Genomic DNA, 15,385 nt, shown 5'->3' with positions numbered 1-15,385 from the left:
ACCACATGCCCTCGTCTAGCCTCGTAGATGAGTCGGTAAAGCAACAGACGATCAAACCAGGAGGGTGTGGTTAGTCTACACCAAGGTCAGAGATTTTTTTTCATTTACCTCGTGCGATCTTCCATTTCCTAATTATGGCTAACGCTAAGTGGGAAATTCATGGGTCCAACAAGCACCTTAACGTAAACTACACGGTTAGTTTTCTGATCCATACACTAAATGCCCACAGTTTTCAGATTCCTTTAACTCGAGGTTTGTTCGTTTTTCTCTTACCGGTTCAAACATTTGTTGTTGTTGTTGTTGCTGCTGTTGTTGTTGTTGTTGTTGTTGTTGAACTTTTCCAATTCGTTTCTATATTTTTATCAGAATTAGTTTAGTGCCTCAAACAGAGGCTAGATTCTATTAAACTTATGTTTATCGGTGATTATTAGCGCTCTCTACTTGTACAGTTTTTTCGTCTCCTGTACGAAAAGATCTCATCCAGTTGTAACGTAGCGTAGCAGCGGTGTGAAAGAATTTGATAATGAAGTGTCCGTGAAGTGGCATGATAGCGTTCTATCATAAGCGTAATTTATTTTTGGTTCTGGGTGATTGGCTTTGTGCTAGATGAAACTTAGACCACTCAAACTTGTCGGAATTTAATTTCTTGGCACTTTTAGTCCTCGGGTGACTTCTGCACGGCGGCACTTGGACAAAAATGAATGGAAGAAGAGGGTACTGTATTCTGAGAAAAACTGCTGCGTTTTGACTTTGACTTTGACACGCTTATTTACAACGATTCCCCTTCTTTAAACTATGATGAACATCGTACGTTTTTCTTGATCTCACATTTCTTTCGTTTGTTTTATATTTAATTGACAGGAACTTGCAATGACCACGTCAACGGATATACTTGCGCCTGCTATCCTGGATATAGTGGAAGAACTTGCAGTATTGATATAGATGAATGCCAGTCATCACCTTGCTTTTATGGTAACTGGTAATTTAGCTAAGATTAGCAAAGATGAATTAAATGTCGATGCTCCAGATTGACTTTTTTCGAGAAACGCCTATTAAAACTAGCTCAAATGAGCTAAAATCGACTCTAAATGATTACTAACAATGGCTGACAGATGGGTGGATAGAAGGTGGCTGGATGGATCATACTGGTCAATAGACCTTACACAAAAATGGCTACTATTTAAATATTATCTTTTTTCGTTTGTACATCAGCCCTTCTTACCTCGTTCTTAAGCTCAAAAATCGAAAGAATATTTTACCTTGAAGGAGACAAGAAGGGAGTGTTTGAATGCTAACAAAAATATTTAGAATATATGACATTTTGGAATAAGGTTTATGACTCGACTGAAATTTCTAAGGTATTTGCACTATACAGAGAACCACAAGAAAATGACGCACAGATATAACGATGAGTTTTTGTAGTTGTGAAAGAAAAAAACGTTTTATAATGAGATAATAATTTAAAAATTTATAACGCGCAAGTATCTGTTTTGATATAACCAAATGCACGATAAAAAAAATTAAATAAAAAAATATAGAATAGTGTAAATAAAGAATACATTAATTGCAAAAAGTACGTAACAAGTAATTATAAAAAGTACGTATGTTCAATAAAACGTAGAAATAAATAAAGTTATAGAACAGTGTATGTATCCGGGTTGACACTTGTGTTCATGGAAACGGTCCCACAGAAAAGTCCCCTCCATGTCTCGCCAAAACATATCATTTTTATTTATATACATAAAAATATAACGCTTTCGTACTGAAGTGGTCTGTTTGTTAGTAACTGTATATAACATTTCATATATGCTATGGAGGATATTATTCATTATTATCCTTTCCTTCTTCTTCTTGATCTTCTACTTTTTTTTGTTTGTTTATTTTGTGGGGCTTATTTTTTTCTTGTTTTAATCTTATCTTATATAATTGTATACCTTTGACATAAAATACGATGATGATGAACCTCGAAGAAAGATTTCATTTGTTTGTATCTAGCTACCCTAGCTCTCTTCGTGACAATTCTTCACCAAAGGAATCGCTAAATTCGTATATACACTTAATTCTTTTGCGCAAAGATTGCGTTAATAACATGTGGCAGTGTAGCCATGCCTGCCCAATGTAAGTAAACTTTCATAGAAAAAGGTATAAACGCAATTCTATACAGTGCTCCACTAAAAGTCAGTAAATATATTCATTCTTTGTGTTTAGTTAATGTAATTTTGATGGAGCACTGTTGGTTTTCATAGATAGAGAAGAATTTACCTGAACTTCTTTTATCCAGTTATTGAATCTTATATTAGTGATACTACATCCATGTGTTTCGCTTGAAATTAGACTACTGATGCCTTGTAACAGGCTCGTACCCAGTTGCTATTTACGTGTTTTGTGGGGTGAGAAGATTGGATACGAGGATGGAATGAGGCGCGCGAGGTGTCTTGGGAAGAGGCAAAGGAAAATAGCGACTGGCAGATTTCGGTTTACAGATCCGTGCAATCGTGCGTGGAACCGTGCAGTGCTCTTTTTCAAGAAAACGGAGTAATTTTAGACATTTCTTGCAGTCAAAATTCACTGCGCATGCCGGTTTGGTATTTAACGAGCTAAATAAAGCGTTCGTCCGATTAGTGATTTCTTTTTTGCTGGCTTGTAATGTCGTGCTGCCGTAATGGCTTATTCGTGGGAACATTCGTGGGAAGACGATCTGGGTGATTTGGACAGTTCTTTCAGTGAATTGTGGATCGAAGGTTAGTATCACAGTCATATTTCGTCTTCCCGAGAATATTCCTGCGAAGAAGCCATTACGGCAGCACGACATTATAAGCCAACAAAAAAGAAATCACTCTTCGGACGAACTCCATATTGGATCGAAATCCGCACGTCTCAATCCATCCTCGTATCCAATCTTTTCACCCCACAAAACACGTAAATAGCGACTGGGTACGAGTCTGGCCTTGAAAGATTAATTTTCTGATGGAGCACTGTGGTCGAGCACTGTTCCTTGGTAATGTATTGCGTGACATCAGATTTATAACTCTCGGTATTATAGCCTTAACTAGCATTTAGTAAAATCTAGAGAGTTAGTAGAACTCCGCTGGCTTTAACAGAGAGGAAACAAAGCAGCAATTACTAGAATATAGCGAACACAACCAGCATTCGCCCTGAAAGCACTGTAGTGATACCATAATTTCAGCGTTTGTTATCAAATGGTCGTTCGACATCCGCTAGCTAGCTGGTCCTTATGAAAAGTTGAAAAGAACCGTGCAAGGGTTTATTGAAAAACAACAATAACAACAAAAGCTCAGTTTGAAAGCTTCAAATTTAAGCATGCAAACTGAAGAGAAGAACAACAACACAAATGAAGATATGACGACCTAGTCTAACTTGTCAATACAGAAAGACAGAGAAAATCTGATAAGTACTGTATTTCCTTATACAGGTACTTGCGTGAATCAAGTGAACAACTATAGCTGCATTTGCAACGTTGGCTTTACAGGCCAACACTGTGATGTCGTCATCACGCACTGTAGCAATGATTCATGTTACCCTGGTGTACCCTGCACTGAAAACAGCAATGCCATCTCTTGTGGCTCTTGTCCATCTGGTTTCATAGGTGATGGGAAAACCTGTAAAGGTAAAATATGAGTTTTGACCCTATTTAAGCCGGAATTTTTTTTTTTTTTTGGGGGGGGGGGGAGGGGTGGGGGAGAGGAGGGGTGGCTTGGGGCCGCAATACTCCATAACTTAACAAATATTAAAGCTGTGATAACGACACTTGGAGTATAGATAATTCTTCTAAGGGTGTTTCCTTTTAAGTCCCTAACAAGAAGTGATGACATCATATGGCATAGATAATTCAATTCAATTCAATTCAATTTTTTTCACACTCGTTCGAACGAAATACAATATATTTTATAGTAAGAAAAATTAAACATGCAGAGCAATTTATTGAATGATTTTACCTTCTAAGGAAGAAGTGTATAGTGGCCAAAGAAGCAAGGCTTTCGTGTTGGCCACTATCTCTGTGCAGTTAAATAAAATAGGGGGAAGTAGAATTTATAAAACTGGTTAGAATTAACACTTATTACATCATGATTGCGCCCCCACTACTTTCTAGAGTTTTCTAAGGCCTCTATTGTCATCTCATTATTAACCTTTCCAATGCCATGCATTTTATTATCCAACAGACATCGACGACTGTACTAATCACTCATGCGCTAATGGAGGATCTTGTGTTGATGGTGTCAACAGCTACTCATGTAACTGCCTGGTGGGATTTACTGGAAATCATTGTAAGATTGGTACGTTACCATCAAGCATTTTTATTTTTTATTGAAAATGTATTTCGATTCACTTCAGTTTTCTTTTGATGTCGCTCTTGTTTGTATTCTTGTCTAGCCTGTAATAATGTTTCTTTGCTGTTTTCTTTGCTGGATTAAACATATCAATCAATCATGATCAATTATTTTATATTTATTTTATAACTTTAGACATTGACGAGTGCGTTAATCGTACATGTGCTAATGGTGGATCCTGTGTAGACGGTATCAACAGTTATTCCTGTAACTGCTCAGTGGGTTTTAGTGGAGATCACTGTCAAACAGGTAATGATTCAATGTTTTAGTTCGGTTGTTTTGCAAATCCATTTTTGTTGCTGTCTTATGTGTTTCTGAGCATATCGCCAAAATTTACACAGTCAGAAACTAAAAGCGCAGCTTTACAGTCAATCCAGGTCACGCGTGAACAGTATTTCCAAGAATGAAATGGACATTCGAATTACTCTTTGTAATGTCCGACGTGTGAATGAAATGTTGGACATCTCTCTGGAAATCGTTCCGAAAAAGACGCATTAACTGAAAAAAAGATTCAAAATACTTGGGAAACAATTGTTATTCTTGAAACATTCAATTTTGCAATGTAAAGAAAAATTGATAGCTTTATACTGTCAATAAGCTAGGGAAATTTATACGGGAACTCTGAAATCTCGTTGGCGATTTTGAAAACTGACATGTAAATTTCAAAACTCCGTTCAAATTTCAAAAATATCGTTCACGCGTGACCTGGGTTGACTGTAAATTTTGCGCTGTGTAGCGTTATCCTCTGAATACTTATTTCTTAATGTTTTCTGGTTCGTTTCCTTGGTTGACTATCTTGTTCTTGTCGTTGTCGTCGTCTTTGTCGTTGGTATTGCTGTTTTGTTTTTGTTCTTGTTTCCTCGTTCCTCCATTGCCAAAAATGTAGGATTTTCTTCCCGAAAAAAAGTAAACAATAAAGAGTGATTGTCAGTAAAAATCAAAGAAATGGTGGCCACGGTCAAAAAATCGATTTCGCTCATACTTTGTCAGTTTGAAGGCCTAGGTAAGTGACTGAAGGATATGAGGTTAGTTTTTTGAAATATTCCATTTAACGGCAGAAAACCACGAAAAACGGTCACCCTACCGGAAGCTCAGATTTCACCTAGCGGAAACTCGAAATTTTACACTTTTCAGCTTCTCGCTACACAGACGTTTACATAGCTGTGAATCTTTCTTAAGTATAATTGAATACATTGATTCTTCCTTAGTCAAACCATGGCAATAACTTTTATCTCTACTCATTTGTGAGTGAACTGAGACCCGATTAAGAAGACACACTTTTCTCATTTACGCGAAGGTGTAAAATAATCCAAACTCAGCGGCGAAAAAAGCTGACCGGTAGTTCTTCAAATCCTCTGATATTATAACCAAAGACCGTTCAGTCATTGATTTTTAGGTCTACGTTTTTAAATCTTTAGGATCTAGTAGCACTTTTGCATGAACGCCGATCAAAATTCGATAAAATTCAAATTGAGCGCCTTTGAAATCTACAACTCTACATAACAAAGCACTATTGAATAAATTAACTCCTCGGCCAAAGTTTGAACATAAACATGAGGGTTTTGCGTTTTTAGCGTTTTGAACCATTTTAAAGTATTTATTGATGTTAAATATTGTCTACACAGGTAAAACAAACTATGAAACACCAAAATTACCACGAGCTGAAATTAAATCTCACAGGCTCGCTCTCTAATCTGTGTCACGCACGAGCGACTTAGCTGCAAATAGTACAGTAACAAACAGATATTTACATCTGTTGATTTAAAATAAGTCTTATTTTAAAATATCTTAGTCAACGATGTGCCAGGTTCCCCAGTTAACTTGCTGAAATAAAAATAAAAGAAAATATCAATTCAAACTGAAATGAGAAGCTTTATGCCGTCGATAGCCAATCAGAAGTACCTGTTCTCACGAAAATTGCATCGTTCTCTAAATAAATAAATCGAGTTATCTTTATCTGTGAAACATTGCATCTAAAACCAGAGATTATTGTCGGGGAAGTTCATGGAACAACGATGTCTTGTTCGTTCTTGAAATATTGTTGGTGGGATTTGCGGCGCAGACGAACGCACAAGTTCTTCAACTTCCGTCACGCCACTCACGCTGTGTAACAGGGATATAAAAAATCACAAAAAGTCGTTGAAATTTTCCGGAATTGAAACGGAGGTAGAAATAATTTTGGCGGGATGTGGATGTTTTCAGAACCCGGCGAATTTATCGGATATGATTATCTGTCCGGTTCATTGGCCAAGTTATGTATAGGTTGGCGAAGGTCTGGTAATCTTTGCACCATCCCAGAAGTTGTTTCTGGTCACTGCAAGGAGCTGAGGAAGGCACCCGCACTGGAAAAAGGAATAAATTTATTCCAATCCATGAAGATATTTGAGCTTTCAAAACAGCTCGTCCCTGTGGGCTCAGGTAAGCAACCAACTACTTGATGTTCTACCAAACAGGAACTCTCTCCAATGAATTATTTTTAGTCTATTCATTCTGATAACTTAAGATTATATGAAAAAATCATTTGTTTAAACGACGGAGAGAAATAAGTAGGGGTGGTGAGGGTCATTTCATTACTTATCTCTTCATTCAGTTAACCAATCCAATATTTTTATAACAACTTTTACTTCATGCCTCTCATTTTTTTATGGATTGCGCTTATATTAGTGTGTGCACTGTATAATGCCCTACCCACTTTGTCGCCAGGTATGTGAGTGGGTGAGTGAGTGAGTGAGTGAGTGAGTGAGAGTGTAAGTGAGTGAGCAAGTGAGTAAGTGAGTGAGTGAGTGAGTGAGTGAGTGAGTGAGTGAGTGAGTGAGTGAGTGAGTGAGTGAGTGAGTGAGTGAGTGAGTGAGTGAGTGAGTGAGTGAGTAAGAGAGTGAGTGAGTGAGCAAGTGAGCAAGTGAGTGAGTGAGTGAGTGAGTGAACAAGTGAGTGAGTGAGTGAGTGAGTGAGTGAGTGAGTGAGTGAGTGAGTGAGTGAGTGAGTGAGTGAGTGAGTGAGAGAGTGTCCATAAACAGGTCCGCAGCGCGTGCACAGCACTACCCACATGTACGCAATGTGTTTTTTTATCTCTCAATTCGTACGCGCGACCCGCTAAACTTTAACTAGTTTCCATTCCCGTGCGCCCGATTGAGCTCAGACACATAATAAATATTTCAGTGACCTCGTTACGTTATAATTGCGCATAATTGAATAAAATATAACATTATTTATTTTCTTTCGAAAAATCGTTTTATTTGATCAGGTTATCTTTTTTAAAAGTGTGTTCAGTGAAGAGGTAGATACACTAAGGCCCGGTTCATACGTCGAACTTTACATGAGCCGAACCTAATCATTTGGTTCGGCGCATATAAAGATCGACGTATGAATCAGTTAGGATCGACAGATTTGTATTTGGGTCGACCCGCCGTTCTATTCGACTGCGCCAGTCGAATAGAACGGCAAAAGTTCGACTTCGATTCAGACGTCGAACTTTTACATGTGCCGAACCTAATGCATACGTTACGCATAAATTATATAAATTATATCTATCCCAGAGGTCTGCGCGTTCCATCGACTTGGCATGCGCAAAGGACTTCATTCTGAACAAGATGGTGGGAAAAGAGGAATGTGCTTGTTCTTCTTGTTTCGAAACAACTAAATATACTTGTCTGAGATGCCAAAGATTAAAAAAAAAGAATACAGAAACTTTCCAATGCAGGCTATATCAAAGGCGAAGCCTCAAGACTTCTCAGAACAAAATCTTCAAAAACAGCATTTGAAGAAAACAGAGATTACGCTACCGAGGTTGCCTCGATAACCTTATAGATAAAACTCAGTAGTCAATTTCAGCGAAAGAATGTCGGCACTACAAAACAAACAAAAAACGCGCAAAAACATTTTGCCGTTTGTTACGGAATATCGCCCTTCTGTGCCTAATCTAAAACCACTCAGATGAGTAACTGGCACTTGGTAGAAAATCAGCCTCTGCTAAGAGGGATCTACAAAGACCCTTCCCTACATTCGTACAGAAAAGGGAGATCTTGCAAAGACGTACTCGTAAGAGTAAATTAGCTTTGAAGGTCATATTCTTGCTATCTCGAGCCGTGTTTGGCCTGTCTTCATTATTTTACCAAACAAGCTCTTCCATGTCAGAATTCATCTTTCCCGCCATTTTGAATCTTGTTGAGTAAAAACAACAGCCGCTGACCACGAAAATCTACTTTCTCACTCTAGCTGTAGTTAAGTTCGACTTCAGTTAGGTTCGACGTCTGAATCAACTGCCGAACTTAATTATTTAGGTCGACCTTAATAGGTATTAGGTTCGGCTCATGTAAAGTTCGACGTATGAACCGGGCCTAATGGTATGGCGACCACCTCAAGGCTGCCCCCGCGATTAAACCGGCCAACCAGCGTGTAACTCGCTAATTACAGTTGTAAATCCATTCAAAGTCGTAGGGGTTAAAAGTTTGAAATGTCTCCGCAAGAAGCCAAGACAAATTCAAAGTAACAAAGCTTGACGTACAAGATTGATCAAAGATCTACTTAAATATAGTTTTGTGGGGAAATGGCCATATTAGATTGATGCAAGGACCGTAATTGTGCTATTAGACGTAAACATATAATTGTCAATGTGACGTTTCCACTAGTATACTGTGCAAACTGTTTACTTTGTGGGTGGTTGGGGAGAGAGAATAGTATGGTTGTTAAATCCTTCCCCCCCTCCCCCCCCCCCCCCCCACACACACACACACACACACCCTTCCCTCCTTTTTAACTGTCGTAAAAATGACAGTGCACATTATTTATTCTTCGGTGCCTTCTTTGGAAACGTCTTAGTATTTTTCATGGAATATTGTCAAAATTAACTTTATTTTCTCTATCAATGACAGACTGTACTGTTGTTTGACAAGCGCAATCAATAAAACAAGCAAGTCGTAAAACTCATAGTGTTTTCTATAGTCGCATTGGACAACAGAGTGAAGAGGATACAAACTCACGCTCATTGGAGACAGTTCCTGCTTGGTAGTACATTTTGCAGTTGTTATTTACCTGAGCCCGTAGGGAGGAGCTATTTTGAAAGGTCAAATATCTTCATGGATTGGAAAAAATATATTCCTATTCCAGTGCGGCTACTTTCCACAGCTCCTGCTGAGTGACCCCAAACAACTTCCGGTATGGTGCAAAAATTACTTTTGAGAATGATGTATTACTCAGTAAGTGGCACAGGAATAATCGAAAAAAAAAAAAAAAACACGATTCCTTCATGGGACAAACATCCTGCATACTGCTAGGATTCGAATGTCATGTGTGGCATAGGTGCAATGGAATAAATGTGATGAAATATTTTTGAGCCTGGAGAATAAATGAGAATGGTGTATTATTGAGTAAGTGGCACAGGCATAATCGGAAAAAAAGAAATCCGAGTGCTCCCTCAGGACCAGGCTGCATACGCCGAAGATCTTCGGCGTGGGTTTGAAGAGCGCTCGGCCTACCGGCGTACGATCGAAGTCGTTGGCGTACAGCTGGCGTATATCTTGTGGCGTAAGCAGTACAATCATCAAAGTAGCTAGAAAATAAATTTACAAGAACAGACCCCAAACATGTCGGTGCCAAAGTGATTTAGTTACCTGCGTGACGTGATTTACCCAAGTGACCAGGCTCCAGAGCGCGATTTTGTCACGCTAATCTCCCGCGCAAAATCGCCGGCCCGCCATCTTGGTAAGTAATTCCGCTGGTCACATTGTTGTCAAATGTCAAGTTGGCGGCTTGGCGTGGAATTAAGACGTCCTTGGCGTACCTTCGGCGTGATGTTGACGCGGAATGCACCCTGGCCTCTGGAGTGGAGCCTATCGACATCATGTCAGGTTATGCCTAACCTGACACGATGAGACGAACGGGTGGTCATCTCCAATAAATTCGTTGACTTTTAAAAACACGCAATCTTGCTATCAATTCAATTCTTGTTCAAGTCCGGAGAGTTTTAGGACTGTGCGATGTTTTATATCTTGGTTACACTGAGCGTGAGTAGTGTGACGGAAGTTGAGTAGCAAGTGCGTTCGCCTGCGCCGCAAATCCCACCGACAATACTCAAGAACAAGCAAGACATCGTTGTTATGTATGTCTATGAACTTCACCAACAACATACTCTGGTTATATGGTTAAGTAGATTTGTTTATTCAGAGAACGGTGCAATATTTGCTTTTCGCGGAAACAGTTACTTCCGATTGGTTATCGACGGCACAAAACTTCTCATACTAAATAAAATCGATTCTAATTGTTCTAGACAGTAGTTTGAATTACTATTAAGGAATTTTTTTTATTTCAGCAAGTTAACTGGGGAACCTGGCACATCGTTGACTAAGATATTTTAAAATAAGACCTATTTTAATTAAATCAACAGATGTAAATATCTGTTTGTTACTGTACTAATTGTAGCTAAGTCACTCGTGCGTGACACAGATTAGAGAGCGAGCCTGTGAGATTTAATTTCAGCTCGTGGTAATTTTGGTGTTTCATAGTTTGTTTTACCTGTGTCGACAATATTTAACATCAATAAATACTTTAAAACGGTTCAAAACGCTAAAAACGTAAAACCCTCATGTTTATGTACAAACTTTGGCCGAGGAGTTAATTTATTCAATAGTGCTTTGTTATGTAGAGTTGTAGATTTCAAAGGCGCTCAATTTGAATTTTATCGAATTTTGATCGGCGTTCATGCAAAAGTGCTAATAGATCCTAAAGATTTAAAAACGTAGACCTAAAAATCAATGACTGAACGGTCTTTGGTTATAATATCAGAGGATTTGAAGAACTACCGGTCAGCTTTTTTCGCCGCTGAGTTTGGATTATTTTACACCTTCGCGTAAATGAGAAAAGTGTGTCTTCTTAATCGGGTCTCAGTTCGCTCACAAATGAGTAGAGATAAACATTATTGCCATGGTTTGACTAAGGAAGAATCAATGTATTCAATTATACTTAAGAAAGATTCACAGCTATGTAAACGTCTGTGTTAAAAGTGTAAAATTTCGAGTTTCCGCTAGGTGAAATCTGAGCTTCCGGTAGGGTGACCGTTTTTCGTGGTTTTCTGCCGTTAAATGGAATATTTCAAAAAACTAACCTCATATCCTTCAGTCACTTACCTAGGCCTTCAAACTGACAAAGTATGAGCGAAATCGATTTTTTGACCGTGGCCACGTTTTTTGAATTTTCCTCGATTTTTACTTACATTTACTCTAAATAAGTAATGCTTTCAAAAAAAAAAATTGTCCATTAAAGAAGTTAAAAAAAGCAAGTCTAAAAAATACTTTCTGTAAAAGCTTGTCAAACGGTAAGTAGATAAATGCTGTTTAATTCTCGCTTTGACGCCACTGATCACTCGAATACTGGATCTTGTATTGATAGTGTCTACAATTACTCGTGCAACTGCGTCACGGATCATTTACTGTAAATCACTGGCAAAGCGGCAAATGAGGTAAATTCTCATTGGAACTTAAGAAAAGGAAACGTATTGGAAGAGTGTAGCTGGAGTACAAAATGATACACTTTTTTTTACCTCAGTGATTGGCATAATTCCTTATTTAGTCGACTTAGATGATTCAGATGCATAACATTTTTTTTCCCATCTGGTTGGCAGATATCGATGACTGTGCTGATCACTCATGCGTTAATGGTGGGTCCTGTGTTGATGGTGTCAACGGTTACTCCTGCAACTGCTCCGAAGGATACACTGGGTATCAATGCGAGAGTGGTAGGTTCTTTACACACAAAACATGTTTTGGACTAACAGCGTATCAGAAAAACACCGAGGGTAGCCAATTGTAGAGCGCGATTATCTGTCAAAAAAAAAAGAAGCATCGAATAGCGCCGAACTGGTGCTAGTAAAACATCCTTTTGAAACATAATTTATTTACATTAGAACTTTGCCACAACAAGGGCCTAACGTATACTTGTATTTGACACTCATTTCGTGACATTGCACCTGATAATCGCCTCACACTCAGTCGCTAGTGCCAAAGGATGTTTCGCAAGGCAGCAGTCTTACAGCGTCAGACTACTCTGAAAGCAGACGATGTGTTTGTGGACGATGAATAAGAATAAGACTTCTCAAACTCATTAATAATTCAAAAGCCAAAGACAAAGGAAATCATGCACCGTGACGTGTTTGGATATCTGATGAAAAACTCCTCCTTTTCGCATCCTTAATTTCTCCTTCAAAATCAGTTTGTTTGAGAAGTTATATCAAACACTCGTGCCTGGATTTACAGGGGATCTTTGTGAAACAGGTATCCAACTGGCAAAAAAGAGGGTTTGTTAGATAATATAGTTTTTTTCTAATTAATTTATCAACTAATAAAGAAAAACAGTTTTCTTTTGAGTCCCTTGCATTTTACGAACTGTCTTTAGGGGAATTTCGCGAAAGTTTCAAGAAGGTTTTCATTAGCTCCCTTCTTCTGGAATTGAAAGTGATAGTAGAAAAAACATCACGGCGTTTACTTTTTTAAAAGTTGGAATAATGCCGTGAAATATGCAATACTATTTTTATTTACACGTCAGGGGAAAGTTTATGCGGTACTGTGTCTTTGTATTTGTTCAGCAAATTTACTTGCACCTTCGTTAGATCGTTTGTGGAAGAAACAACTATTTGCGCCTCTGTGCAGCGCTTTACTCTGTAAATACCTAAAACTGATAAAATGCAACCGCTGCTGCTGTAACTGTTTTCCTACTGTTTTAGCCATTTACAGTTAAAAACAATGCTCTGTAACTGGATCTACAGCTAGGCATTACCTAGCGAACTGGGAGATCATTGAGCAATTCCACTGGCATCATAAATAAGAGTTAATGTGACAGTTCCACTTCGCATTTCATTTTGCAGATATCAACGATTGTGTTGATCACACATGTGCTAACGGTGGATCGTGTATTGATGGCGTCAACAGTTACTCGTGTAACTGCTCCGTGGGATACACCGGAAATCGCTGTGAGACTGGTACGCTGTTCATGTTGACGAAGATACGTTGGGAGATGAATTTTAAATGCGATTAAACGGAGTTCTAGAAAGTACTCACTGTTCTGACGGAGATTCGTTAGGGGTTTAATTTTTCATAAAATGAAAAATCCTTTTTTTAAATGGTTTTAGCTTACATTAGTATTTCTTTAGTGGCTCGGATTACTTCTTGTTCAATATCGGCGTTTTTCTAGAGTTTTGGGAAAATAAAACAAAACAAAAAAATGAAAATAAGACATTTAGACGAACGCGGAAGTGACCACTGAAATGAGCTTAAGATGGAAACACTTGGCTAGCTTTCACTTGCCAAACAGAGGTATCCGTTTAAGTGGAAAATAAGTTGAAGCATTGAGGTGTTACAATATCGTCTGACAAAAAGGTGTTCCCATTTGAAAGAAGTTATTTGACTGTTTCAATGTTGCTTTATGTTTCAGCCATTTCAAGCAGTGAAAGTATCGTTACAAGGGCCCCAACAGGAAAAACAGCGATGTTGACTTCCAAACTGACAACATTCTCCTCGACTGTCATTTCGCTTTCCACAAGCAGCGGCCTTACCACAACTGTCTTGGGACAGGAACAAAAAGAGTCCAAGTTTATAGCTACCTCACATAATATGGGTGTGAGGACATCGTCCATTGTCTCCAAGGTTGACTCAACCCAAGTTATTCCAGAAACAGGTACGTGACTGTTATATCTCCAAATAAGATCGTGCACGTGAATGTGGACATCGCAGTTGACTGAAAAAAAAAAAAAAAAACAGTTACCAGCGGCTACTTCTTTGAAGAAGCAGCTGCCTCACAATGACTTTATCATCAGAGCGGCAAAAACACTCAGTGTTTCAAACTACCTCACAGAAGATGCGTGTAAGGTTATCGTCTTTAGTCACCAACTCGGACTCGACCCTAAAAGCTCCGTCACTAACAGAGGAACCAGAAACTGGTGCACAACTGCCAAAACTGTGCTAAAATTATGCATGATCTTTTAGCCTCGTTAATCTATCAAACAAATTAGACTATGGATTCTGGATTTTCCCAGAACATTAAATGAGATTCTGGATGGAAACTAATTACATTATCCTACAAAAATCTTTGTATGCATTTTCTGTGCTACCAGTACAGTAAGCGCGAATTATCCAAGCGTATCAGAGGTCAACTCAGAGCATAGCAGGCGATTTCCTGTGTTAGCTACGTTCTGCATGACGATTGGCCAAGCCACCTCAGGGAGCAGATAGACCGTACTTTTCAGTTCAGGAACTGTCATGGGAAGTTCTTTTATTCTCTTTGATGTATCCATGGAAATAACCCAAAGGCAGTTAAGAAAAGCGGTTACACACAAAAACATCATTCCTTACCCGCGGGAAAATGCTAGTTACCCATGGGTGAAAGGGCTAAGTGTAACCACAACTATTAACACTATCTTTACTGCTACTTTTGTTGAGGTGATCTCTTTTTATAATCCCGATAGTTTCTTCTTCTCGAATGGGTCTTCTCGCCATTAATTGATTAATGTGTTTGTTGGCAAAGAAACATATGATGATGATGATGATGATGGTGATGATGATGATGATGATGATGATGATGATGATGATGATGATGATAATGATGATGAGGATGATGATAATGATGATGATGATGATGATGATGATGGTGATGATGATGATGATGATGATGATGATGATGATGATGATAACGATAATGATGAAGAACGCTTAAGATGTTTTTTTAAGATTTGCAGTGTAAATCGAAAAACGGCATTAATGTTATTTGTATTCATAACTGTTGCAGAACACATTTTTAAACTGAAAATTCTTGAGGACTGGAATGATGACCTGAACGACAAGGGCAGTGATGGCTTTAAAGATTTGTCTTCAAGATTGGAAAGCGAGGTTAGATTAGTACAAACAAGAAGGTTTTAACCAGCATTCATATGTGCTTTTTACTATTATTGACAAAATCCACCTGTACCATTTTTTTAATAACACTTTTATATCGAAACAGTTCAGTTTCAAGCGCCAAGTTATCGTTTCATCGGTGTTTTGAGAGGTCACTGA

General features: G+C 38.4%; 1 protein-coding gene across 1 annotated transcript in view; it reads left to right on the top strand.

The window, feature by feature from the left end:
* Positions 1–15,385, top strand: part of LOC146454861 (uncharacterized) — a gene marked incomplete at its 5' end in the record, with an annotated part of 31,852 nt that overhangs the window by 13,958 nt on the left and 2,509 nt on the right. The window contains 10 exons of the mRNA XM_085095383.1: positions 862–972; positions 3,434–3,628; positions 4,182–4,295; positions 4,485–4,598; positions 11,965–12,148; positions 12,247–12,271; positions 12,565–12,613; positions 13,204–13,317; positions 13,770–14,012; positions 14,838–15,220. Of these exons, the coding sequence (XP_084951509.1) occupies positions 862–972; positions 3,434–3,628; positions 4,182–4,295; positions 4,485–4,598; positions 11,965–12,148; positions 12,247–12,271; positions 12,565–12,613; positions 13,204–13,317; positions 13,770–14,012; positions 14,838–15,220 (1,532 nt within the window). The remainder of the gene's footprint in view (positions 1–861; positions 973–3,433; positions 3,629–4,181; positions 4,296–4,484; positions 4,599–11,964; positions 12,149–12,246; positions 12,272–12,564; positions 12,614–13,203; positions 13,318–13,769; positions 14,013–14,837; positions 15,221–15,385) is intronic.

The sequence above is a fragment of the Pavona decussata genome, unplaced genomic scaffold (genome assembly GCF_977016875.1).
Source record: "Pavona decussata unplaced genomic scaffold, jaPavDecu1.1 SCAFFOLD_300, whole genome shotgun sequence".
Classification (NCBI taxonomy): Eukaryota; Metazoa; Cnidaria; class Anthozoa; order Scleractinia; family Agariciidae; genus Pavona; species Pavona decussata.
Note: the sequence above shows the minus strand (reverse complement) of the source record. Positions and strands in the feature narration are given on the sequence as shown.